At 33.8% G+C, this 25,991-nt stretch overlaps 1 protein-coding gene across 3 annotated transcripts in view; it reads right to left on the bottom strand.

Annotated features, from left to right (window-relative positions):
- Positions 1-25,991, bottom strand: part of LOC111514274 (lutropin-choriogonadotropic hormone receptor) — a 796,850-nt gene that overhangs the window by 126,144 nt on the left and 644,715 nt on the right. For all 3 annotated transcript variants that reach the window (XM_074176962.1, XM_074176963.1, XM_074176965.1), the window contains one exon: positions 16,765-16,905. In XM_074176962.1, coding sequence (XP_074033063.1) covers positions 16,765-16,905 — 141 coding nt within the window. The remainder of the gene's footprint in view (positions 1-16,764; positions 16,906-25,991) is intronic.

Genomic DNA, 25,991 nt, shown 5'->3' with positions numbered 1-25,991 from the left:
GAAATCTGCAGAATGCGATTCTTCATTTGTTTGACCAAATTAATTTTCGTTGACTGGTCAAACAAATGAAGAATCGCATTCTGCAGATTTCCGATCCCTCTTTTCATAAAAAAAATTTAAATATACTTTTCCAATTATTCATTAATAATTCCTACCCAGATCCTCTACTTAAGAAGATCTTATTTAGCAATAATAATAACCAGTTGGATGAAAATCCTTTAGTGTCTGACAATGTCACAATTGGGACTGATCCACCTCCAGTTCCTATATTATTCTCCTCTTTACCATACATAAGCGATATGACACCAAAGCTATGCAGAATTTTCTTGTAAACACAAGATCTATTAAGTGAAACCACAAATGTGCGGCTGGCTCCTGCTGGTGGCTCCGTGCATTTGTATTTATTTCTTCTGGTAACCAAGTGTTGCCCATCCTTACACTTGGCTGCACCATACTGATGATGGGCCAAAAGCCCGAAACACGTGTCTATGGTTTGCCACTTCCTTGAGTGCTATGTCCGATTAAAAAACTCCTTTATATATATATATATATATATATATATATATATATATATATATATATATATATATATATAAACCTATATTTTTTATCGCTTTTTCGGTTTCTTCATAGAAAATAAAATAAACTTTATGTATATCTGCACTTCGAAAATATTGACGGTTTTCGAGATATCTAGCATGACAGGTTTTTTTTTTCCAATATTCGTCACTCAGAATATTTGAAATTATAAAGTGGTGCCAAGTCCAGTTGAAATTTTTTTTTGGTCGAATATTCTACATTGGTAACTCTCTCAAACTATATATCTGAAATCGACCTGTGATATACAGGGTATGAAAAACCGCTTGCCAAATATTGTAAATGAAAATTTGCAAAATCTTCCTTAGATTAAATGGAACACCCTGTATATTATTGATCCATAAGAAGCGCCAACGGAACCTCTACAAATTTCATTAAGTATTCCCTATGGCTAAGTTCAATAGTTTTTCTTAAATGAGCATTTCTTTCGAAAAATGGTCAATTTTTCAAAGCGAAATCCATTTGACGACTGATAAAAATATACGAAAGATATCTTGTTTCAATTTTGTACATTAGAAGGTGTCCAAACAAATATTTTTTAACGAAATAAATGTATGTACCTATCACTTTTTGCTAAATGGAAAATTATTTTTCATTGGATGCAGAATTTCACTCATAAATCGTGCAATATCAAACCAAACAAGTTAAAAGAAAGAAACATTATAAATAACTATTTTTTTCATGTTATTATATTCATTCAGAGCTTGAGTTCTAGATATTCAAATTTGTCAACTGGCAAATTACAAAACTATAAAAGGGAGAGTTTAATTAAGGTTGATAACGAAACTTTTATAAAATATGTTCAACATGTCTTCCATTTTCTTGAATGCAGAGCTGAAGTCTATGTTTGAAAGACTGTTCTACCCTGCGCAAGACAGCTGGTGTAATGATGCGAAAAGCATTCGTTATTCTAAGTCGCATATTTTCGGGAGAAGTTGGTGGCTCAACGTAAACCATATTTTTTATGTATCCCCATAAGAAAAAATCTAGTTTCGTCAAATCTGGTGATCTAGCGGGCCACCGTACAGGCCCATTCCGTCCTATCCATTTATTGGGAAATACTTCATTTAGATGATCTCTCACTTCTGCCGAATAGTGAGCAGGTACACCATCATGTTGTAACCACATTCTATTGCGGAGGTCAAGAGGAATATCATCTAACAAACCTGGTAAATCATTTCGTAAGAAATTGAGATACATTGCACCATTCATATGTCCCTCAAAAAAGTATGGACCAATTACATATTCTCCAATGATGCCTCCCCAGACATTTATCGACCACCTATGTTGATAATCCACCTGTCTCAATAAGTGAGGATTTTCTGTCGCATAATAATGGTAATTATGTCGATTTACAAATCCATTTTTATGGAATGTCGATTCATCCGACCATAAAATATTATTGAAAAAATATTCGTTTCGACGAATTTTGTTCATGGCCCAATTGCAAAATCTCACTCTTTTCTCGAAATCAGCATACAGTAGTTCTTGATGTAACTGAACGTGGTATGGATGCAAGCGATGTTTCTTCAATACTCGTTGCACTGATCTCTCACTTATATCCACTATTTCCCCAATTTGTCGTTGACTCCTACTAGGATCTTCTTCAACAGCAAGAAGAACTTGCAATTCATTATCTTCATTAGTAGCTGGCTTGATGCGCTCATGTTTGGAATAATTAATAGATCCAGTTTCAACGAATCGTCCCAAGACCTTTCGGAAAGATCTTTCATCTGGATGCCTTCTATCTGGATATCGTTGAGAATAAATTCTACTTGCCAATAAACAATTTCTGTCTGATTCACCTAATATGAAAATCATATCAATCAAATCACTTTTTGATAACAACATTCTGATGAAATTATACCGACAGTTCAACTTCACGATTGACTAAAAATTTCAATATTCATTTGCAGCCAAATATTTTGTTCTGTCATTTGCCAGACTACTTGATTTCCAATAAATATTTCATTCGCTGAAAGGTTGTTTTAGACCGAAACAATATGGCAAAAATTCCGAGATTTTTGAAATTATTGTAACTATTCAAGAACGTCCATTTTGTGGTGTAATTCGCAACTTGTTTATCTAGCAACAGGTAATTTTAGGAATGGGCGATATTTTAAGGAAAGGGTATTTTTTGTATATTCTTATCAGTCGTCAAATGGATTTCGCTTTGAAAAAATGACCATTTTTCGAAAGAAATGCTCATTTAAGAAAAACTATTGAACTTAGCCATAGGGAATACTTAATGAAATTTGTAGAGGTTTCGTTGGCGCTTCTTATGGATCAATAATATACAGGGTGTTCCATTTAATATAAGGAAGATTTTGCAAATTTTCATTTACAATATTTGGCAAGCGGTTTTTCATACCCTGTATATCACAGGTCGATTTCAGATATATAGTTTGAGAGAGTTACCAATGTAGAATATTCGACCAAAAAAAAATTTCAACTGGACTTGGCACCACTTTATAATTTCAAATATTCTGAGTGACGAATATTGGAAAAAAAAACCTGTCATGCTAGATATCTCGAAAACCATCAATATTTTCGAAGTGCAGATATACATAAAGTTTATTTTACTTTCAATGAAGAAACCGAAAAAGCGATAAAAAATATAGGTTGCCATTTAAAAAGACACAGTTGGGATCCGCCCAGAAAAAATCGAACACCCTGTGTGACCGCCAATATTTTTATTTTGTCGAGCTCGAGCAATAAGGTAATATTATAGAAAATTAGATTCCTATCTGCTTCCTATATAGAGATATGGAACACCGCGCCACTGTTGCAGGACCCTGTATATATATATATATATATATATATATATATATATATATATATATATATATATATATATATATATATATATATATATATGTATATATATATATATATATATATATATTGATTGGTGCAACTAATTAAGTTTGAAGGGTGCCTAGAAGATGACAGTACTACCAACTGTCGAAAGCGCTCGCAGATAATTTATTTATTACGGTGTGCGTAATATGTTTGGAAGTTATATTAAACTGTTGAAAACTTTGGGCGTTGGACGATAATGCTGTTGATAAATCGATGGATGTAGTCGTTACTACGTGGTAGGAAATCATAATTAAGAAAAGAGAATTGAAACTTTCTATGTTTTTTGCCACTTTTATTTGTAACTAACGTTACTGCAGTTTCGTCCTATACAGACATTTTCAAACTTATACATCAATGTATAAGTTATGCTTTATAATATAATATGAAGATAATTCTGTTGATTGCTACAGCAAACTGAAGACTGAAAAATATCAACAATTATTTCTTTCGAAAATATACAATGCTAGCTGAACGCTATTCAAAACTAAGGAGAACATCAGTACATCAAGAAAGCTAAAGGCTACTAAAAAATATGTACAAGAACTGATGGTTTTTGAAATACATATACAGAATGAAACAAATCTTGAACAATATTCCTTACAACTTACAATGCATTTTCTTGAGACAATGAGCTATACTGCGGCTCTGCTGTGTATTCGCCTATGGAGACATTAGGAAGCCAGTTGGAGACGTGAATACCTCAAAGGTTCATGATATTAGGGACGAAGAAAATCTTCTAAACCGCACGGTAATATTATGCTCTGAATGACATTCACACAGTCTGCATTCATTTATCAGATATAAATTCAATCACTCCCATACGAGAAATTTCACATGACAAATATTGGAAATTCATAACTGTTCCAGTATCACTGAAATCCAAATTCCACTTGTTATACAGCTGATAATTTCAAACTCTCCGCTATCTGTACGGTAGTTGCATTTTCATACATAGATAATGTTAGGGTGAAAACAACCTGTAATCGTTTTTCTGGATATAATGTGTTCATTGTGAAACTACAACAATAGTTTTTCAAAATTGATACACTGTAGCAATAATATCCTGAGGATGAATTAGTGAAAGATAATAGTGACAAATCATAATGCGACACAGGACTAGTGTGCAGGTTTTCATCAAACATAGTTCATAATGTCGGTATATTAACAACTTGAAACAACTTTATTACAAAAACATACTACATACAACGCGTTCAACATAAACAGCATGTTTTTCATAAAATGTGCAATCCGCAATAACTTGAAATGATACAAGGCAACTATATTATAGATTATCACCCAATAGAAAGCCATACATAATGTTTTCATTCCAAAAACTAATCTCTCATAAAAATATTCTCTTTTTAATTTGAAAGAGTTTGAAATCGGTGTGGAGTGCAACTGTTTCAAACTGGATAAATAAATTCATTATTCGTTATGGACAAACGCTGAAATAAATATTTATTACACAATTTACTACAAAACCCGTTGAAAACAAAGAGTAGTTGAACTCCATAATCACGTTCCTCGAGAAAAAATTCACTTTATCTTACACGGAGTCTTTTTTATGAATACACCAATTTCACAGTATTTGAGACGCTATATTCGAGTTTTTTAATAATAACCTTTATTTGAAATAGGTAATCCTAATCTACATTCACAAAGTATAATCTTATATATAGTAATTAGCAGCTCCTTCGATAGTATTAATATATTTGTTTTGTTTTAAATTTAAACGTACACACTAGGTATTTACATTTCGAGTTATATTTTCCATTGTTTTGCTAAAAGAAAACCATTCAAGTATAGCCAAATACCATAATAATCATATACAATCCTACATATGAACCAATAAGAATGCTATCCCAATATACACTTATAGCCCGAAAGAAAATACATATATTGATACCATTCACGTACATCCAAATACCACAATAATCATATACAAACATACATATGAAACCAATAAGTTATGCTATCCCACTACCCACTATACACTCATATCCCGTAAGAAGATACATATATTAATACTCGTATTGATACTAAAAATTATTAATCCTGATAGATATACAATATCTATCTGTACTGTACATTTACTTTTGCTGTAAATGGTTTATCATGTTTATTTTAAACTGTTGCAGAGTTTCTGATTTCTTTATATCATCTGGCAAACTGTTGTAAGCAATGAATACCTTGAGCACCAAAGTTTTAATATTGTGAGCTTTTGTTTGCCTAGTCACATGTAAGTTATGTTTACTTCTCGTATCATGCTGGTGAACTTGCGTATTTATAGTTATATATTTGTGAAAATATGATGGAAGAAGATTATGCAACATTTTGAAGATATAACTCATAGTTAAATAAATAAGTCTATTTTCTATTGACAGCCATTGTAATGTTCCCAACATCAATGATATTGGTGTATATCTGTTACATCTCAAAGTGATTCTCATTGCACGATTTTGAAGTTTTTGTAGTGATCTCATTTTATTGAGGTCAAAACCATACAATAAGGTCGGGCAATATTCGAAGTGAGGTTTGATAATTGTATTATATACGGTAATTCTTGAGCTCAGGAAAACTTGAGATACACTCTATATATAAAATTCATGTATATTCAAGTTTTGCATAATTGAAAGCATTTTTTTTATGATATCTTCTTACTGAAGTTTCGATTTCAAATATCCCATATTCATTATTCGTTTTCAATAAATACTTTGTAGTTAATGTTCAAGAGGTAGCAAAAAACGTTTGTGATTTTCTGGAAATTCAACTAGCGTTTTCTTATATTACTGATAACCAGTGCGTGCAAATCATTCGAAAATGGAACTTTAAACGGGTGATGATCAACTGTATTGTCAAACATGCGCCAAACTAACTGACTATTATGAGAAAACAAGTATAGCTGCGGCACCAGTTAATCTAATAATGATCTTCAAACATGACTCAACCTCTGACGAATGCACCAAACTTTGACGAAAGATCGAAATAGATGAACATTTCAATCTAGCAGACCACTATTATAATCTTCATGCACTCATTGTTCACTGTGGTTCTGGCGTTGAATCTGGTCATTATTACGTATTGATCAAAGATGAAACGGTCTGGTTTGAGTTTGACGATAGTCGTATCACGAAGTGTTCTGGCGATGTTTTGAATTTATAGGAACCTCTGAAGACACCTTATATTTTGTTTTATGAAAGAAAGGACATTGGCAGATCAAGATCTTCAGATGATGTGGTGCTGCAGGTTTTTCCGGGTTTTCCTGCAGCTAAAAAAGCAAATGCGCCACTGGAATCAATCGAGTCGCCCCGGAGCGCCAATAATTTTTGTTGTTTCATAATTTCATGATAAGTATTACTTTTTTTCGTGAACAAATGATATCTATTAAAATTATTTCATGAACATAATAATATTTGAAATCCATTCCTTTTGTAAAATTCAGGATGATTTGCCAGTTTCATGATATTTTGACTAAACATTTTCATATTAGTAACATTGTCTTCCAAAACATCAATTTTTTTCATCAACTGAAAAATAACTTATCTGCATGCAAAAGAAAAGGCAATGTATTCGTTTGTAGATGGAACTTCAACTTGCTGACGTTGGGAGCATCATGTCAATGGGGATCAGTTCATAGTAAAAATATGATCACTTCTAGATTTTCTGATTCTTATAGCTGCCGCATAATCTGTATTAGTATGTCTACATAACTGTACATCACTGATTTTTCCACACTTTTTGAATAACATTACGAAACTTTCAGAAGCAGAACTTCAGTATTGAGAACCGTAACTATTGAAACTGGCCTGCATAACAAATAGCATTCTGAACAAAAAATCACAGCCATCTACAATAAACTACCCATCGTCTTGCATTCTAATAATATTGTTACAGTCTTCATTATTTATGTCACTCTGAAGCTGCAAATCACTTTAAAATGGTACATTCAAAGGTGAACATGTTGGCAAGTAGAACTTTTTCAAAAAGTTGTTTACGAAACATTTTTGTGGTATACCATTTCGTTTATTCTCTCTTTCTCCACATGTTTTGACGAAAAAATTGAAATGCACATCCAATTGAGTAATTTCAATGCAAGAGGCATGCGAATTCATATCTTACAATAGGCGGAAATGTTTTGTATAGTCCTTACCTTCTATTTGGAATCGATGCTATTTACTTCCCTTGTTTACTCTGGAGCGTTAATGTTAATTAATGTCTGCCGCAGTAGATGAAACGTTTAGTACTTCGGGTTCCATTCGACCACGGATTACTAACCCCGATTTCAACTCCGACCGTAAAAGCTTGTATTTTCATAAATTAGCAATAGTTTGCTGTATTTTCATAAACTACACCGTACGATTTGATCTTCAAAAACTTTTTTTTTTTAAATATCACAGCATGATATTTACATTTTCCATACAGCCGTATGGACGTATTTCACTACGAAAAAGCTACTGTGTTAGTAAAACATGTGATATTTTTCAAAAATAAAGTTTGTGGGGATCAAATCGTAAAGTGTAGTTTATTAAATTACTATGGATCTTCATCCAGTATCGGCAGAATTAATCAGGAAAAAAAATTCTGTATGCTTTGAAACTTCTTCTGTTAGTGAAAGTTATCAAATTCATCCACATCTACAGATGACATAACTGGTCATCAATGTGGAATGGAAGAAATATGACCATAGCCTGATTGTCTATATTTTCCCACTTTTTGATTTCTTATGATCTTCTGTTTTTCTTGAATTTCTTACTTTCAGTACTATAATAGACACGTTGAATTTTCACATTTTGTGCCATCTAGTTCAACAATTATTTTCATTTTGAAAACTATATACAGTGTGTCTCACTCATGGAAGCACCCCCGTAACTTCCGTAATTATCAAGGTAAAATGATGAAACTCGCAGGATTGATGAAAATGCTGAAAATAAACTAACTGGCTGAATGGTGTTGGCCTAAGTGATATACACTGCTCGTCATTCGCGATGGAAGAACACATTTTTTCGGTAAATCATACTAGGGGACAATATAGGTTAAGAATTTCTTCAGATTCGTGATCAGAACTCCCAAATTACTACAGGTACACCTTTCTCTCAGAAAAATATCAACCCTGAAAAATCCAAATCTGTCTCACTTTTCGTGGTAGCACCTCCGTATCTTTTGTTATTGTTGACATAGAATTGTTGAATTAGCGGAATTAAAGGATATACTAAAACACTTTTCACCTGAATCAATACTTCTGATGGAGAATGATTATAAAATTTGAGCAGTAGCTTATGGTGCTCTCAGTTTAGAAATAAATCAGTTCAACCAATGAAAAAATCCATTGAAAATGTTTTTCCGAGAAAAAAAATCACTCAAATAATTTGTTTTACACTCAATTTTTGAATTTCTGACATTTTCCTCACTTTATGTTTCCGCTAAGAATTTTTCTGAGATTAATTCTTCGATTTCTCAGAGTCTATTTTATAACCAATACCTCAAGAATCAGATATATTTGTCACGTATGTATGAACAAAATATACATCTCATACTCATAATGATAAATTTGATTCTTTTGTTATTTTATTTTGGTTTGGTAATATACATAAATGTCATTAATATTGAAAATTCCCCTAATTCTTTCTTCATTTATTATTTTACTCTGTAACTATATACATTGTTTTGTACTTCGTATGTTCTTCAAATATTCATTATGTTATATGCACATTCATTATTTTTTAGATCTATTACCCGATTTGCCCTTATTAGTACTATTTGTCTTTTTATAAATAGCATATTCTTACATCTTTCTTTTTTACTCATTTTTTTAAAATCTTCTATCACTCTTTATTTGTTTATATTTTTCTTCTGTTGAAATACTTCTCTACCTCTGATAGATCATTGTCCCAATTCTGATGATTTCCTCTAGATAATATTTGAAAAAAATTAATCACTTCTTGAATATATCTTTCTGATGGATTTGATTGTGGATGTCTTATTCTGGTGACCATAAGCTTCATTTTATTTTTATTACAATTTTTTTAAATTGCTTGATTTGAGAATCTTATTATTTTTTAATAAAAAACACAAGCACTGCAGGAAAACATTAAGGTGCTCTCAGAACGTTGCCTGTGCGAAAGTAGTGATTCACATTGGATTTTAATCGTTGGAGAGTAAATCCATTTGGAAAAACATTCTCAGGAAGTTTACTCCACATAAACGCAGTTTGTTCCCTTGAAAAATTAATATATGCATCCATGGATGCAACTTCCGTGACTTCAGAAGCAAAAGTTGATACATTTTTAGAGCTGAAACAAACATCTAACCAGGGGAAATTTCGAAAATGGTTTTGTAGATCCTCCCATTCAGCTGATCTATAATGCCCAACTTTGCGCGGCTTAGATTGTTCCCCAACATTCATCGGTAATTCACTCAACATTGAAATGAGTTTGTGGTCACAAGATCCCAATGGAGAACTCACGGTGAATGTAAATTTCTGGATTGGTTGTTAGGTATAGATCCAGAAGACTAGCATATTCTCGATTACGGTCAGGAATCCTGCTTGGCTCTTTCGTAATCTGAGTGAGTTCGCTGCTTATTGCAAAAGTCTCAACTTCGCGACCTTGTTCGTCGTTTATATTTGAAAATTTGAGCCATTCGATATTGTGGACATTGAAGTCACCGAATATGGACATTTCGGCACAGGGATTGATATGCAGAAAGTCAATGGTATTTGCAAGTGTAGAGAATAGTGTCCTATATTGTATATCGATAGGTGGTCGATAAACGCAGCATATGAACTTGGTGATCTGTGATATTACTTTGAACCACACAACATCAAAGTTTCGGTGTTCCAGCATTTCCTCTCGTTGACAGGAGAAATCGCTTCTGATAAAAAGAGATATTCTAATGTTAGGACTGAATCGGGAGTGGAAATCATAGCCGGTATATAGAAATTTGAAGGTGTTTGTGGAAGCACTGACTTTGGTTTCTGTAGGTGCAAGGATATGAAGACTATTTATTTGCAGATGTTGCACTGAGTTCATATTTGAGTTGAGTCCTTTGATGTTGCAGAATTTGATTTTGAAGTTGTTAGTGGGACTCTTAGCAACTGCAGTTACCATGCTATGTCCCTCTGGACTGATGTAGAAATCGTGATATTCGAATAACTTCAGCAGGAGGATGCCCTTGGGTCAGCCCCCATCTGGATCTCTCGATTATTTTCACTCTTGGCGCACCTTATAATCCCACCCTTGAAACCGATAACAGTGGCACAGCAATGAAACGTTAGCCCGAAAGCAGGCGGGTTGGCTGTCCTTGTTCATCTTTCACCGCCTGAACCACAGTGCATGCTGTTTTTGGCGAGTGCATCGGCTTGGGATGTGGGGGTTGGGCAAACCGGCCATCGGATACGGAAATGACAGAATCAATTGTCCTTCTATTATTCCCTAACTGAATGGCATTCCAGCGATGGCTTGATCCTAAGGTGTGTGTATTCGTACCGAGAGGATGGATGACACTGAGCCTATCACTTGTCTCTACGGAACTTTCGGGATACCAGGCGCCCTTTCGTCATAGCATCGCCTTGTCACGGTAATGCGGAGTTCTGCCATGATTGACCTTCTTTCCCTAGCTACTCGTGGAACTTTTATTGACAGAGTTAACTTAAAAATTCTTTCTAACAATGAGACTATAGAGGTGATGGATTTCGAACTTACGACTCCAATCGACCTCCCTGTTAACTTAGATCAGAGAGGAGATGGATGTCGAGTTTACAACTCCAATTGACATCCCTCTACATTTATTTCAGGAGCGAGTCTTCAGAGGAGATGGATGTCGAGTTTACGACTTCAACTGATCTCCCTGTAAAAGATCCGAAGATCTTCATGCATTCTTAAACCATATCAACTCCTTACCCTCCGACCTAAACTCCACAATGGAAGTTGTAAATAATAACTCACTTCCTTTCCTGGGCATTCTCATCGCAAAGTCCAACAACTCCTTCTCACATACGGCCTACCGAAAACCTAAACATACTAACCGCTACCTCAATGCCAAGTCTCATCATCATCCTGCTCAGCTGAATTCCTTTCTGAATTTTCTCATACAGCGTTCTATAAGAATCTCTGTCAACCACAATAGATCCAGGGAGCTATACGAACTCACAGCCGTCCTTCACCAAAACAACTATCCCGTCTCCCAAATGAATACAAGAATCCATCCAACGACAATAAACACAAACCCCACCCCATGAGTAACCCGAGTAACAGACCAACCAGACAAAAGCTTTTCTCCCCTACATCCATGGAGTTACTGATGAAGTGAGCCGCATTCTGAAGAAACATAACTTAAAGACAGTATTCACAGACAACAACCACATCTCCACTATGTTAAGAACACCCAAGGACACGATACGCAACGAAGCACAGGGCATATATGAAATACCATGTTCTTACTGTCCTAGAACTTACATCGGCCAAACCAATAGAAGAATTTCCAACAGAGCCTATGAACATGAACTAGCTGTTCGCAAATCAGATCCAGCGTCATCTCTCTTCAAACACCACCAGAAAACAGGCCACACAATAAGCTTCGAAAACACCAAGACCATTGCTATGGAGAAAAATCTTCAGGCCAGGATAATTCGGAAAGCAATCGAAATTGAAAAACGTCCCAACTGCCTTAACAAGCGAGAGACTACCACAAACATGAAGAACATTGTTGTCACGCAAAATACCTGAAAATAACTCAGGTACCCGGTCAGAGGTACCCGAACAACAGAGAGATCATTAGAGTGGAACACAGCAAGCATAGAGCTAGTAACGAGACTTGTGGACAAAGGAGATTACGACCTCGTCCTCGAGTCATGTAAGTACAAATCTAAGTGATTTTCGAAAATGGCTTCAAAACTGGAATCGAAACCGATGAAAATTACAGACGCGTTTCAACCCGGACAACAGTATATCAAAAAATCAAACTCTTCTTTACTTATCCAAGCTTTCGCTTCTAATGGGAAGCTTCTTCAGGGCAGTAGAAATGCTGTAAATGGCCCCAAATGGAGAAATCAAGAGGACTGAGATCCGAGGATCGAGCGGACCAGTTCTGTGGTTGACGTGCTACTTGACTAAAATGGGCGGAAGCCCTTCTGACGCCCAAAGGAACTTCCTCCAGCAGTAGTGGATGCACTTCTCTTGAAAATTGAACGTATGCCTCATCATTTAATCAAGGAGGTAGAAAATGAGGCCCAATTAAATCATCCCCAATAACTCCGAGCCACACGTTAAGAGAAAACTGTTCTTGATGATTAGTTTCGACAATAGCGTGAGGGTTTTCATCAGCCCATAAGTATGTGGTAATTATGAAAATTAATAATCTTGTCCCGAGAAAAAATACACCCGTCTGTGAATTCTATCGTCTTCAGAAAGTCATAATTTCTTCTAATCATTTTCAGCATCCAATTGCAAAATTCAAGACGGTTCGAAAAGTCTCGCGGTGATTTTTTTCACAAGCACGAAAAAAGGTACAATATTGAAATTAACCTGACGTTTTGTACTACTAAAAAGACACTTAGCCAGAAATTCATTTGGTTTACCCCATGGTTGTAAGGGGTGGAAAACGCAACCCCTAAAATGTATTTCCAAAGGAACTTTTTTTTGTCTTATTATTTGTTTAACATTTAAAAATTTATTTCCGATAGCCTGTTTCATTCTAAACAAAAAATGTTTCCTGGGTTTTTTACAAAATAAACCAAAAAATTATTTCAGGAACAACTAAAGAGATACATCGTCATTAATGCGAAAATACGAAACTAATCTATCTAGTAGGTCGCTATTAGCGATAGTGACAATTGAATTGGTATGACGCTGTCAGTTTGTGAATTTTCGAAATTGAATTAATACTAATTGTGTCTTGTTGTTCTCTTCTTAATTTGTTACTTTAATAATTCACTTGTTATTAAAATGGCATACACAAATGAGGAAATGGCTGATATGCATTACGTTTACGGTCTGTCGCAGGGGAATGGGTTAGAAGCTTCTAGAAGATATACTGAAATGTATCCTCAACGGCAGCATCCGTCACATAGAATATTTGCTAGACTTCATCAACGATTACGAGAATATGGTTCATTCGACAAAAGAATGCAGGATAGTGGTCGCCATCGAGAAGTACGAACACCACAGCTTGAGGAAGCAGTACTTAATTTGATTGAAGAACAACATTCTACCAGTACTAGAAATATTGCTTTCCAGCTAAATGTTGATCATATAACGATATTTCGAATTTCAAAGGAACAACTCTTATACCCTTACCATCTGCAACGAGTACAGGCACTATTACCGCGAGACTTTCCGAACCGTCTTGAATTTTGCATTTGGATGCTGGAAATGATCAGTAGAAATTGTGACTTTCTGAAGACGATAGAATTCACAGACGAATGTAGTTTTTGTCGGGATAAGATTATTAATTTTCATAATTACCACATATGGGCTGATGAAAACCCTCACGCTATTGTCGAAACTAACCATCTAGAACAGTTTCCTCCTAACGTGTAGCTCGGAGTTATTGGGGATGATTTAATTGGGCCTCATTTTCTACCTCCTCGATTAAATGGTGAGGCATACGTTCAATTTTTAAGAGAAATGTATCCAGTATTGCTGGAGGAAGTTCCTTTGGGCATCAGAAGGGATATGGTTTTATGCATGATGGGGCTCCCGCACATTTTAGTCAAGTAGCACGTCAGCATTTAACTGAAACATATGCAAATCAGTGGATAGGTCGAGGAGGACCACAGAACTGGCTCGCTTGATCCCCGGATCTCAATTCTCTTGATTTCTCTATTCGGGGCCATTTACAGCATTTGGTTCATCGTACTCCTGTTCGTGATGTAGAGGAATTGAGAAACCGCATCATCGATGCGTGCAGGGTGATCAGAGAGACTCCAGGAATATTTGACCGAATATGTGGCTCAATGCGCCGATGCGATATCTGAATTACCCTTTAATCGTTCAATGCAGGTACTAACTACAAAATAACAATGGAACCAGTTCGCATTTATGACGATGTATCTCTGTAGTTGTTCGTAAAATAATTTTTTGCTGCGAAGTGATTTATTTTGGGCAAAAAACCCAAGAGACATTTTTTGTTTAGAATGAAACAGACTATAGGAAATAATCAATATATATATATATATATATATATATATATATATATATATATATATATATATATATATATACAAAATAAATCTCAATTGGACATAGTATTCACAGACTTCCGTAAAGTCTTTGATCAAGTAAATCATGATGTGCTTTTGCTAAAAATCAGTAAATTTGGGTTGTCGAGGAATTTTCTTGGATTGATTGAAAATTACGTGAAAAATAGATATTTCATTGTTAAACATAATGGGAAAATTTTATGCTAATTCCGGTGTTCCTCAGGGATCAAATCTAGGACCTCTTCTATTCTTATTATTCATTAATGATTCACCTTCGGTCTTACATCCTTCACATTGTCTGATGTTCGCAGATGATCTCAAAATTTTTAAACGTATCCAGACTGTTAGAGACTGCGTATCATTGCAAAAAGACATCAACAACATTGTGAATTGGAATTATACTAATAAGTTATTTTTCAATATAAAAAAATGTTATTCGTTAACAATATCCCGTTTGAAAGATGTGATCAAATTTGAATATCATATGGATGGAGAGATCCTGGGTGAAAAAACCGAGGTGAAAGACTTAGACTTAGGCATTACTTATAATAGTTCTTTTACCTTCACAAAGCATATAATGGTATTAGTAAAATCTGCAAATCGTATGTTGGGATATTTAATGAGACAAACGCGTGAATTTAATAATATAAATACAATTAAATTACTCTACTACACTATAGTTAGACCAAAACTGGAGTTTGCTTCAATAATTTGGACAGGAGAACGCAAAACTACTTTAAAAGAAATTGAAAAGGTTCAAAACAAATTTCTTTGATATCTCTATTTTAAAAAATATCATAAATGGCCCGATTACAATTTAATACGAACATCACGGCTAAGGAGCGAATTCAAAATATTATCATTAGAACAAAGACGCAATTTGTCAGCCCTGGTATTCATATATAGAATGATTAATAATCGAATTGATTCACCCGAAATCCTACACTTGATTCCGTTTCATGTCCCTTCACGCCGTACTCGACATACAATTATGTTCAATATTTCTGTGTCACTATCTAGCACTAGATCACCTCTCGCAACCATGTTGATATTAGCTAATGAATTCAATGAAATAACGGATATTGATTGGTCTTTACCATATTCCAAATTCCGTAACACAATACTGAATAATATGCTGAATATATCTTCGTGACAATTAAATCTACCTAAATCTGTACCCCAACAGTTCTTATAGTAGGTACGTAATAAAAATATATTTTTCTTTTAAGTTGAATTTACATTGTATATATTATTACTAATAGGAATCCATGTTATAAAACTTAACAAGTTTGTATGGATCAAATAAATAAATAAATAAATATATATATATATATATATATATATATATATATATATATAAATATATATATATATATATATATATATATATATATATATATATATATATATATATATCATCTTATCGAATGGAGAAATGTACAATTAAATGGATTAACACGGTCTCTCAGTCAAAAAATCAAAAATCAAACTCTGTTCTACTTTGCCAAGCTTTCGCTTTTATTGGGAAGCTTCTTCAGGGCAGTAAAAATCAGTGAAAAACAATTATTGAACATATAAATTGACAAAAAGTTAAACATGTACAGGATTTTTTGTGGGTTTGACATTTGTCAAACCCACACTGATTTCAATCTAAGAGCCACCGGTAGACAGCTGTTTCAGCCTATTGGGCATCGTCAGAAAAGTACTTAATGAAAATAACTGCGTAGACGCAAGCGAGACATAAGTGAAACCATCTATTGGTGTGACACCCAAGTCAACTTGCCAAGTTTTTATGTCCGTGTTGGTGGTTTGACCAATCAACCAACGACAGCGATAGCAGAAATTTTGGAAGCTGTACTGGAATGCCATTGGAAAACGAATCCACATATTTCTAGAAATTATATGAAATCGAGAAAGGTTAACGCAGTTAAGCTGCTGGAAAATAATTCCAGGAACTGAAAGTGATAGTGAAAAAGAAATGAATAATATGAAATTTCCTAGATAAAAACAGTAGTTGTTGCTGGATTCACGTCATTCTCTGTAAGGCTTTGGAAAAGAATGTGTATGACAAAACTAACATACTATGTTGAATGGGTTCCATTACTTACCGTTGCATTTTCAGTTTTACAGGTGGCCTGCAATTCTTCGATGAATCTGGCATGCTTTTCATATTCCCATGGGTTGTGAGTTCTAGGAAATTTGAAGGCACAGCAATGATAAGGATACGTGAGCCAAGCTTCTTTCAAAGACTAAAAGGAAAAAAATAATATTTTTCAGAAACATTACCATTTTCTAAAATCAATTACAGAGTGATAATTGAAATGTATTGAAAATGGAACCAAGTAATACTTTATTGTGATATGTTTATTAAATATTTCACAAAACTACAACTCTTATTCATACCAATTTAAAAAAAATATGTGTATATCATAACATCAACTCATTAGGTGAACATATAATCAACTAATTACCAATTCACACATTAGAAAACAGATTCGACAGAATTCTTGATTTTAATAATTTCCAGGCATTTCAGAAGGGTGATTTGCGAAAGTGGAATTGATCTTCACAATAAAGGAACTACTCTTGTGTTCTCTTATTCTTTGGAAAAGGGTTATGACCGTTTGGCCAATATGAAGTTTTTGGCGAGAACCATAAGTGAACTTATATACTACTGATCCATCCGACAATGAGGATTTTTCTTCATAGTTTTCAATAAAATTTGGACAGCTACTTTCATCCAATATGCCGATAACAACTTCAACGAACAACTTCAATTGAATGTACTTGAAAATGCTTATTTTTGCTATTAGAGGTTCTTAATAATTTTCATTTGCATCAAAAAAAGAATTAACGTGATATATATTTGCAATGGTAGAAATAGATGGCATGAAATATGTAAAGTGAATGATATGAAGAGAACTTACAAAACAGATGAATTGAGTTAAATACTTTAAAACATACAATTTTGTGATTTGGTGAGAAACATAACCTATATGGAATGATATGAATCAAACGATATGAACTAACTTGATAACAGTCTGTAGACACATGAAAAAAAATATCTAGCCAGATTGAATATCTAGTTACATTAAATATCTAGTCAGGAAATGATATTCAATGGCTCCAAACTTTTACGAGTTAGTGCAACCAACAAAAGCCTTTCTACTACATGTAAGTAACTTTATGTTTACCTAATCAACTCATAGACTGTATATAATATACAGCGAGGTTCCGAAGTATTGAATGAATTTATGTTGTATGTGATTATGAATTTAATCCTCTAGGGGTAATACCTACCCCTGTGAAAATTTTGAATGAAAAGGGTTATCGTGTGATTCGGCGATTCAAAGGGTTGATAATTTCTGAATATCAACGCACATAGATTTGAAAGTCTATCTCAGACTCAAATCATTGAGATATAAACATTAAGACAAGACAAGAACGGGAAGGGAGGTACCTGTATCCTAACTATGACATTTCCAAGTCTTCCATAAGTAAAACAAAACAAAAATTTTGTTAATTTATAACTATTAAGGATCTTCCCAAACCTGGGAGATCCAAATTGAATAACGACAAGAAATTGGATGTATTGGTAACTTTTGAGGAGAACCCGCAGAATTCTACAAGATAATGTGAGTGAAACTTTTGTATTGAGAATACTATTTCTATAAAATTTAATCATTTCAGGAACTAAATGAGGATGATTCTGATTGTGAACTAGGATTTTTTGAAATACATGTGAATAGATGCCAACAGAACTCGATGTCTTCAAAAATATTCTTTTCTCCATTGAGGCAACGTTTACATTATATGGAACGGTCAACAGGCAAAATTGTCGATATTGGAGATAGAATCATATTATTTGAAGGGACAGTCACTCAACTATATTCATCCAACAAACAGAGTAACCCAAACAAAGATACATGTATCATAAAAGCATGATCATCAGGCATATTTGCATCTATTACATAAAATAAACAAGCCTCACTACATTGACCAGTCAGATTTAACTGCAATTAAGTGACGGAATTCATTGTTACAGTACCGGAGTGGTCAGTTACGTTTTAACGCCTTTGGTGAGTACATATTCGGTATTTTGAAGTTTAAATTTTTTTAAATGTCTAGTTCTAATACGGCTGAAGAAACTGCTAATTTGTGTCTTCACTCCACCTGAAAAATTTTCCTATACCCAGCCGCATATTATTAAAAAAAAATAGTACGATTTTGGTCATTTCTTGGTGTGACTTTGTACAAGCAGCTTAGTCTGGAAGATCACGTGCACTATACGTGATAATGTTTTAGAGCATTCCGTAGCTTAGATGGGCCAGTATATGGCCAGTTACTTGGATTGTTCACAAACTGTTTTGATTTACGACAATGTTTTCCTGATAATGTCAACCCCGCAATATCAATTTATATTTGGTTTCAACAAAATGTAGCTACACCACATTATGCATCGATGAATCGGTAGAAGTGGCGATTTTGAATGGTCACCCTGTTCTTGCGATCTGACTCTACTGAATTATTTGTTGTGAAGCGTTCAGAAAGAAAAGCTCTACAAGAAGAAACCAACTGATATTGATAAATTAAAAAACCGCACTAGGCAATAAATTATTCAAACCACCACAGAGATCTTGCAAAACGTTGTTGAATAATTTTAAAACTATCTATGTTTTGAAACGAATGAAGGATGTCCACTTTGAGCATATAGTTTAAAATATAATTATTGTATACATTGATGAAGTCAAATTTTATTCGTTCTATGGTCTCATTGATTATTGTGCAAATTGAACGATTGAAAATTTTTGTTTTTCGAAAATCAGAAAGTGCTATATTGCTGAATAGAGAATTGGAACTCTACTTCAAAATGTAATATTTCAATGAATATTCATTCAATTGCTGTGATGGTTTGGCCCGGTTAGAGAAAGTTATTGTGAATCACACCAGCCGCTGACCACAACCGCCTTTGAGAAGTGCCTGCGTGACTCATCGGTGTACAACCACTGTCCTGAATGTCTCCTGTTGTCATAGAGGATGCACTTTTCATCACATGTGAAGATCCAATACAGATAAGAATTTTCTGTAGATCATTCAAATCGTTGGGCACCCACTTTTCAACCTTTTCAACCTTTCCAATGAGTTTCAAACCATCAAATACCGCTTGGGAGCTGACGCCCAGTTCTTTCGTCATTCCACGCTCCGTTTGTGATAGGCCAGTCTCTACCAGGGTCCTCAAATCCTATTCCTGGATTACTATAGGTCGACTACATCGAGGCTCATCTTTGAGGCTGAAATCTCCGAAACAAAATTTCGCAACCCAACGTCAAACATTGCGTTCATTAATGCCATCATTTCAAAATGCCAGTTCAATTTTCAGGGCTGCTCTGACAACATTTTAGTTTAATTTGAATTCATAGATAAGAATTGGTTGGCTTAAAATCGTTTAACGACTTCTTATAGCAATGAGCATCATACATCACATGTTGAGTAAATATTTTATAGGTGAGGTCAAAAAAAAGATATTTGGCCTATCGAATACTTGTAAGAGTTTGCACTTTGTTTTTGGATTTGCTCCTTGTATAACTGTTCTCTTTGCTCTAAAATTCACTTATTTTTGAGTATTCAAATGAGCAGGTTTTATATGTACATCTGAAGTGGATCCAGTAGGAATGATTACTAGGAACAAAATATTAGTAAAAAAATTGTGAATCAATATGATGATGAATTGATTTTATCGTGGAAATATAATAACAATGAGAATGATACAAATGATGAACAAAAACGAGAGAACAAAAATTGAGAAAAAAACACTGAAGATATCAAATCAGCCTACTTCACAATGTTTCGATATATGCTACCAGAATCGTCTTCACAGTATGATTTCTGAAAGAAAATGAGGAATGCTTCCTCAAAGTATGATACACTTTTATGTGTATTGATGAGGTTCGATTTCGTTTAATATTCATGTGTTACCACTTCTAGAAATCGCATCGATCTCTGAGAGATGGGATAAAAAAATACCAGATTTTACTATGTAGTAAAATCTGGGAATCTTCCAAAGAAAACAAGGAAGTAATCAATTTGAATATAAGTAACTCTACACATGAATGTGAAGATCATGCAAAGAAGCAACTTTCAGACACAAACTGGAAGAAAGCCCTCCTGAAACAGCTACTTTCATATAAACATTGAATTACACGAACGAATTCTTTCGAAACAAATATTCTTATATGAACACTGAATTATACAGAAGATACTTTTCTGTATAATTCAGTGTTCATATGAAAGTATTTGTTTCGAAAGAATTTTTTTCTTTCGTGTAATTCAATGTTTATATGAAAGTAGCTGTTTCAGGAGGGCTTTCTTCTAGTTTTTGTCTGAAAGTTGCTTCTTTATATGATATTCACATCCATGTATAAATTTACTTATTTTCAAATTGATTACTTCCTTCCTTTCTCATATTTTTTTGTATCGAGATGAAGTAGTAGAAAGCCAAAAACTTTCTTTCCCAAAAATTAATCACTCCTGAAAATATAACCCCTCCAATTCAGAAAAATATACTGGACTCAAAAAATATCTGTATTATCAGAAAATTGCACCATGCACATTGCACAGCATCATGGCAGCATCATTATGGTCTTTCGATGATTTACAAGAAGGTACTCGAGTTACTGGATACAACGAGAAGGAAAAGTAACTTTCTTTATCGATGTTTCGGTTGGTTTTCGGGTTTTGCCGTGTCCTTCTTTGATTACAATCTCCAAAAGGTTGAACTGCAACTGCGATAGTCAGTCATCTTTAGTGGCGTAGTCGAAGTACAATGACGCCAGTCGTGAAAGCCCACAGTCCTATATTTCTTCATTGAATTTATTCATTTCATACAAAAAAAGCTATCCAAACGAGAACATCTAGTAGCCAAAAAGAATTATCGAAATGAAGAATCATGGAATTATTAGTCTATTATGTCCGAAACTATTATTATCAAATGAGTTACATATTTGATGAAATATTGATTATAACCAATGCATAAATATATACCGTTAACATTTTCAAACAGGCAGAAGGAAAAAGGCAAAAGGCAATTTTGATCCATAAAAAGTCTGATATATCAAAAATGAATGAAAACTTCATCATTATAAAACGATTCTGAATAGTAACAATGAAAACGTATCGAAGTAGATTGATTTGAAGCTTATTGTTGAGTTTCCAGGTCGAATACAAGAAAATGAGAATTGAAACTTATAACTATTATCTGTTTCACAATTCACAAATTATATCTTACCTTGGTCACTCAGAATTTCGTTACTGACATGTTATGGGAAATATATATAATGTTATTTTCACATATTTTTTTTTAACTAAGTTATATAGTAAAAATCCGTAGTGCTGCGGATTTTTGTATAGAATTTATTGAAAGAGTTAGACATTCTAAATATTCACTATTCATTTTTCTTTAAATTCATTATCAAATCATTCATCATATTTTAGATTTTTTGTTTGTGATGAAAATGTCATTTCTCATTTATTTATTTCCACTCAGTCATGCTTCGATTATTTTTGTGCCGTCAGTTTTTCAAATCTGCAATTTCAAACTCAAATATATATATATATATATATATATATATATATATATATATATATATATATATATATATATATATATATATATATATATATATATATATATATATATGCTGAACTGGTTTTTTCGGGTATTTTGGTCAAACCACCAACATTGACATAAAAACTTGGCAAGTTGACTTGGGTGTCACACCAATAGGTGGTTCCACTTATGTTTCGCTTGCGTTTACGCAGCTATTTTTATCAAGTACTTTCTTGATTTTTTCTCATTTTGTCTCCAATCGAGGACCGCCTGCCCGGTGCTGACGATGCCCAATAGGCTGAAACAGCTGTATACCGGTGGCTCTAAAATTGAAATCAATATGGAAATGATCAAAGAGCACTCATCTGGTCCAATTATTTGGTCGTTAAGTATCCCACACCATACATTAGTTTTAAAGGAATACTGATCACCACATTCAACTGTGAAATTGGGATTTTCTTGGGCCCACCATCGGCAATTTTGAGAACTTACAGTTCCATTTGAAGAGAACGTTGCCTCATGTGTCCATAAAATTTTATACTGAAACTTGACATGATGTCCAAACGGACATCAAAATCTCGTTCTTTGGATGTGTTAATAAATTTTGGCTTGTAAGGTCAAAATTTATTCTTTAATAAAAATTTTTTATCACTTTCTCTCTCGTAATCGGTATTTTATATATCGCTTATGCTCGTTTGCCCGTGTTCAATAATTTCTAAACAAATGTTAAGTTGGGCCTCCTCATCATATTTACTTGAAGTGTGCTTTTTCTTAAATTGATTTGCTCCGGATCCTGTTTCTCTGAATTTCGACATTGGCATATGGATATAAAATTGCCGTAGACACAACTTTTTCAAGTAACTTTTTGATAAATTCGATCTAGAAATGCACTTTTTCAATAAAAAAAAAAGTTGAATTTGACAAACACTGAACGTCAGTGGGTTGCAGATTGCCGCATCATTTTAAGTTAAATTCAAAGCACAAACAAGTGCCGAAGTTAAACTTCATTGAAACTTTTCGAAAAAAAAGTTCCCATATGGCGCGCACTTTAACGGTGACACTGTATATGTAAACGGTCATTTGTCAGCCCGTAGAATATGCGACGCGTGCTCTGGTGAGCCCTTCGAAACGTCGGTCGGTCCGGTTTTGGGCTCACCAACGTTTCTCTCTGTATATAGGGTTATAAGGACATGTTATCATGTGAAATGACGTTTGGCAAATTTTTGATTGGGCCGACAATCACACCATATACACATTGCTGATATACCATCTACTTTCACAAAACTTCGTCAGGGGGCGCGGCTGTGCAATTGTATATACTTGATGTGAATAGTGTATTTGTGAGCCCAGGTTTATACGAACACTTTCAGTGAATAGCATGTTGGTCGGCCCACAATCGGGCAATGCTGCACTTGCATTTCATGATGAATAATATTCTAACTATATTTTCATGGTGCAGAAATCCGATAACTGAGATGGAGAATTTTTTGAGAAAGTTCCTGTTTTGTATGTTTTTTTACAAGTGTACGTGTGCTGGATCACCTTATATCTACAAGCATTTTAGATAAGGAATTGTTCCGCATATAGAAGTTTTTTTCAGCGCTTCATAACATTTTCATGTGTTGAAAAACGTTTGACCTCAACTCATACTTTCCCACATTCGACTACTTACCCGAAATCAGCTTTTTCAGGTATGTTGTAAGTTGAAAGTATCGATATAGTTTCTCTGTTTGTCACTAGATATATTTTCAAACGGTAGATTCTCAAATTCGAATGATTTGGCGTGGACGCCTTAACAGAAATCGCGTGTAATGCAGTTTGAGACACTAAGAATGAAACTTCGGATTTGAGTTTGAAATTGCAGATTTGAAAAACTGACGGCACAAAAATAATCGAAGTGTGACTGAGTGGAAATAAATAAATGAGAAATGACATTTTTATCACAAACAAAAAATTTAAAATATGATGAATGATTTGATAATGAATTTAAAGAAAAATGAATAGTGAATATTTAGAATGCCTAACTCTTTCAATAAATTCTATACAAAAATCCGCAGCACTACGGATTTTTGCCATATAACTTAGTTAAAAAAAAATTATGTGAAAATAACATTATATATATTTCCCATAACATGTCAGTAATGAAATTCTGAGTGACCAAGGTAAGATATAATTTGTGAATTGTGAAACAGATAATAGTTATAAGTTTCAATTCTCATTTTCTTGTATTTGACCTGGAAACTCAACAATAAGCTTCAAATCAATCTACTTCGATACGTTTTCATTGTTACTATTCAGAATCGTTTTATAATGATGAAGTTTTCATTCATTTTTGATATATCAGACTTTTTATGGATCAAAATTGCCTTTTTCTTATACTGCAGCCCGTTTTCTGCCTGTTTGAAAATGTTAACGGTATATATTTATGCATTGGTTATAATCAATATTTCATCAAATATGTAACTCATTTGATAATAATAGTTTCGGACATAATAGACTAATAATTCCATGATTCTTCATTTCGATAATTCTTTTTGGCTACTAGATGTTCTCGTTTGGATAGCTTTTTTTGTATGAAATAAATAAATTCAATGAAGAAATATAGGACTGTGGGCTTTCACGACTGGCGTCATTGTACTTCGACTACGCCACTAAAGATGACTGACTATCGCAGTTGCAGTTCAACCTTTTGGAGATTGTAATCAAAGAAGGACACGGCAAAACCCGAAAACCAACCGAAACATCGATAAAGAAAGTTACTTTTCGATCTCGTTGTGTCCAGTAACTCGAGTACCTTCTTGTAAATCATCGAAAGACCATAATGATGCTGCCATGATGCTGTGCAATGTGCATGGTGCAATTTTCTGATAATACAGATATTTTTTGAGTCCAGTATATTTTTCTGAATTGGAGGGGTTATATTTTCAGGAGTGATTAATTTTTGGGAAAGAAAGTTTTTGGCTTTCTACTACTCCATCTCGATACAAAAAAATATGAGAAAGGAAGGAAGTAATCAATTTGAAAATAAGTAAATCTATACATGGATGTGAATATCATATAAAGAAGCAACTTTCAGACAAAAACTAGAAGAAAGCCCTCCTGAAACAGCTACTTTCATATAAACATTGAATTACACGAAAGAAAAAAATTCTTTCGAAACAAATACTTTCATATGAACACTGAATTATACAGAAAAGTATCTTCTGTATAATTCAGTGTTCATATAAGAATATTTGTTTCGAAAGAATTCGTTCGTGTAATTCAATGTTTATATTAAAGTAGCTGTTTCAGGAGGGCATTCTTCCAGTTTGTGTCTGAAAGTTGCTTCTTTGCATGATCTTCACATTCATGTGTAGAGTTACTTATATTCAAATTGATTACTTCCTTGTTTTCTTTGGAAGATTCCCACATTTTTTTGTATCAATATATTTTCCTATCTATTGATGTAGTAAAATCTGGTATTTTTTTTATCCCATCTCTTAGAGATCGATGCGATTTCTAGAAGTGGTAACACATGAATATTAAACGAAATCGAACCTCATCAATACACATAAAAGTGTATCATACTTTGAGGAAGCATTCCTCATTTTCTTTCAGAAATCATACTGTGAAGACGATTCTGGTAGCATATATCGAAACATTGTGAAGTAGGCTGATTTGATATCTTCAGTGTTTTTGTCTCAATTTTTGTTCTCTCGTTTTCGTTATCATTTGTATAATTCTCATTGT

The sequence above is a fragment of the Leptinotarsa decemlineata genome, unplaced genomic scaffold (genome assembly GCF_025532065.1).
Source record: "Leptinotarsa decemlineata unplaced genomic scaffold, Ldec_3_MD MMD2_P_RNA_scaffold_14, whole genome shotgun sequence".
Classification (NCBI taxonomy): Eukaryota; Metazoa; Arthropoda; class Insecta; order Coleoptera; family Chrysomelidae; genus Leptinotarsa; species Leptinotarsa decemlineata.
This window is presented reverse-complemented; position numbering and strand designations above follow the sequence as displayed.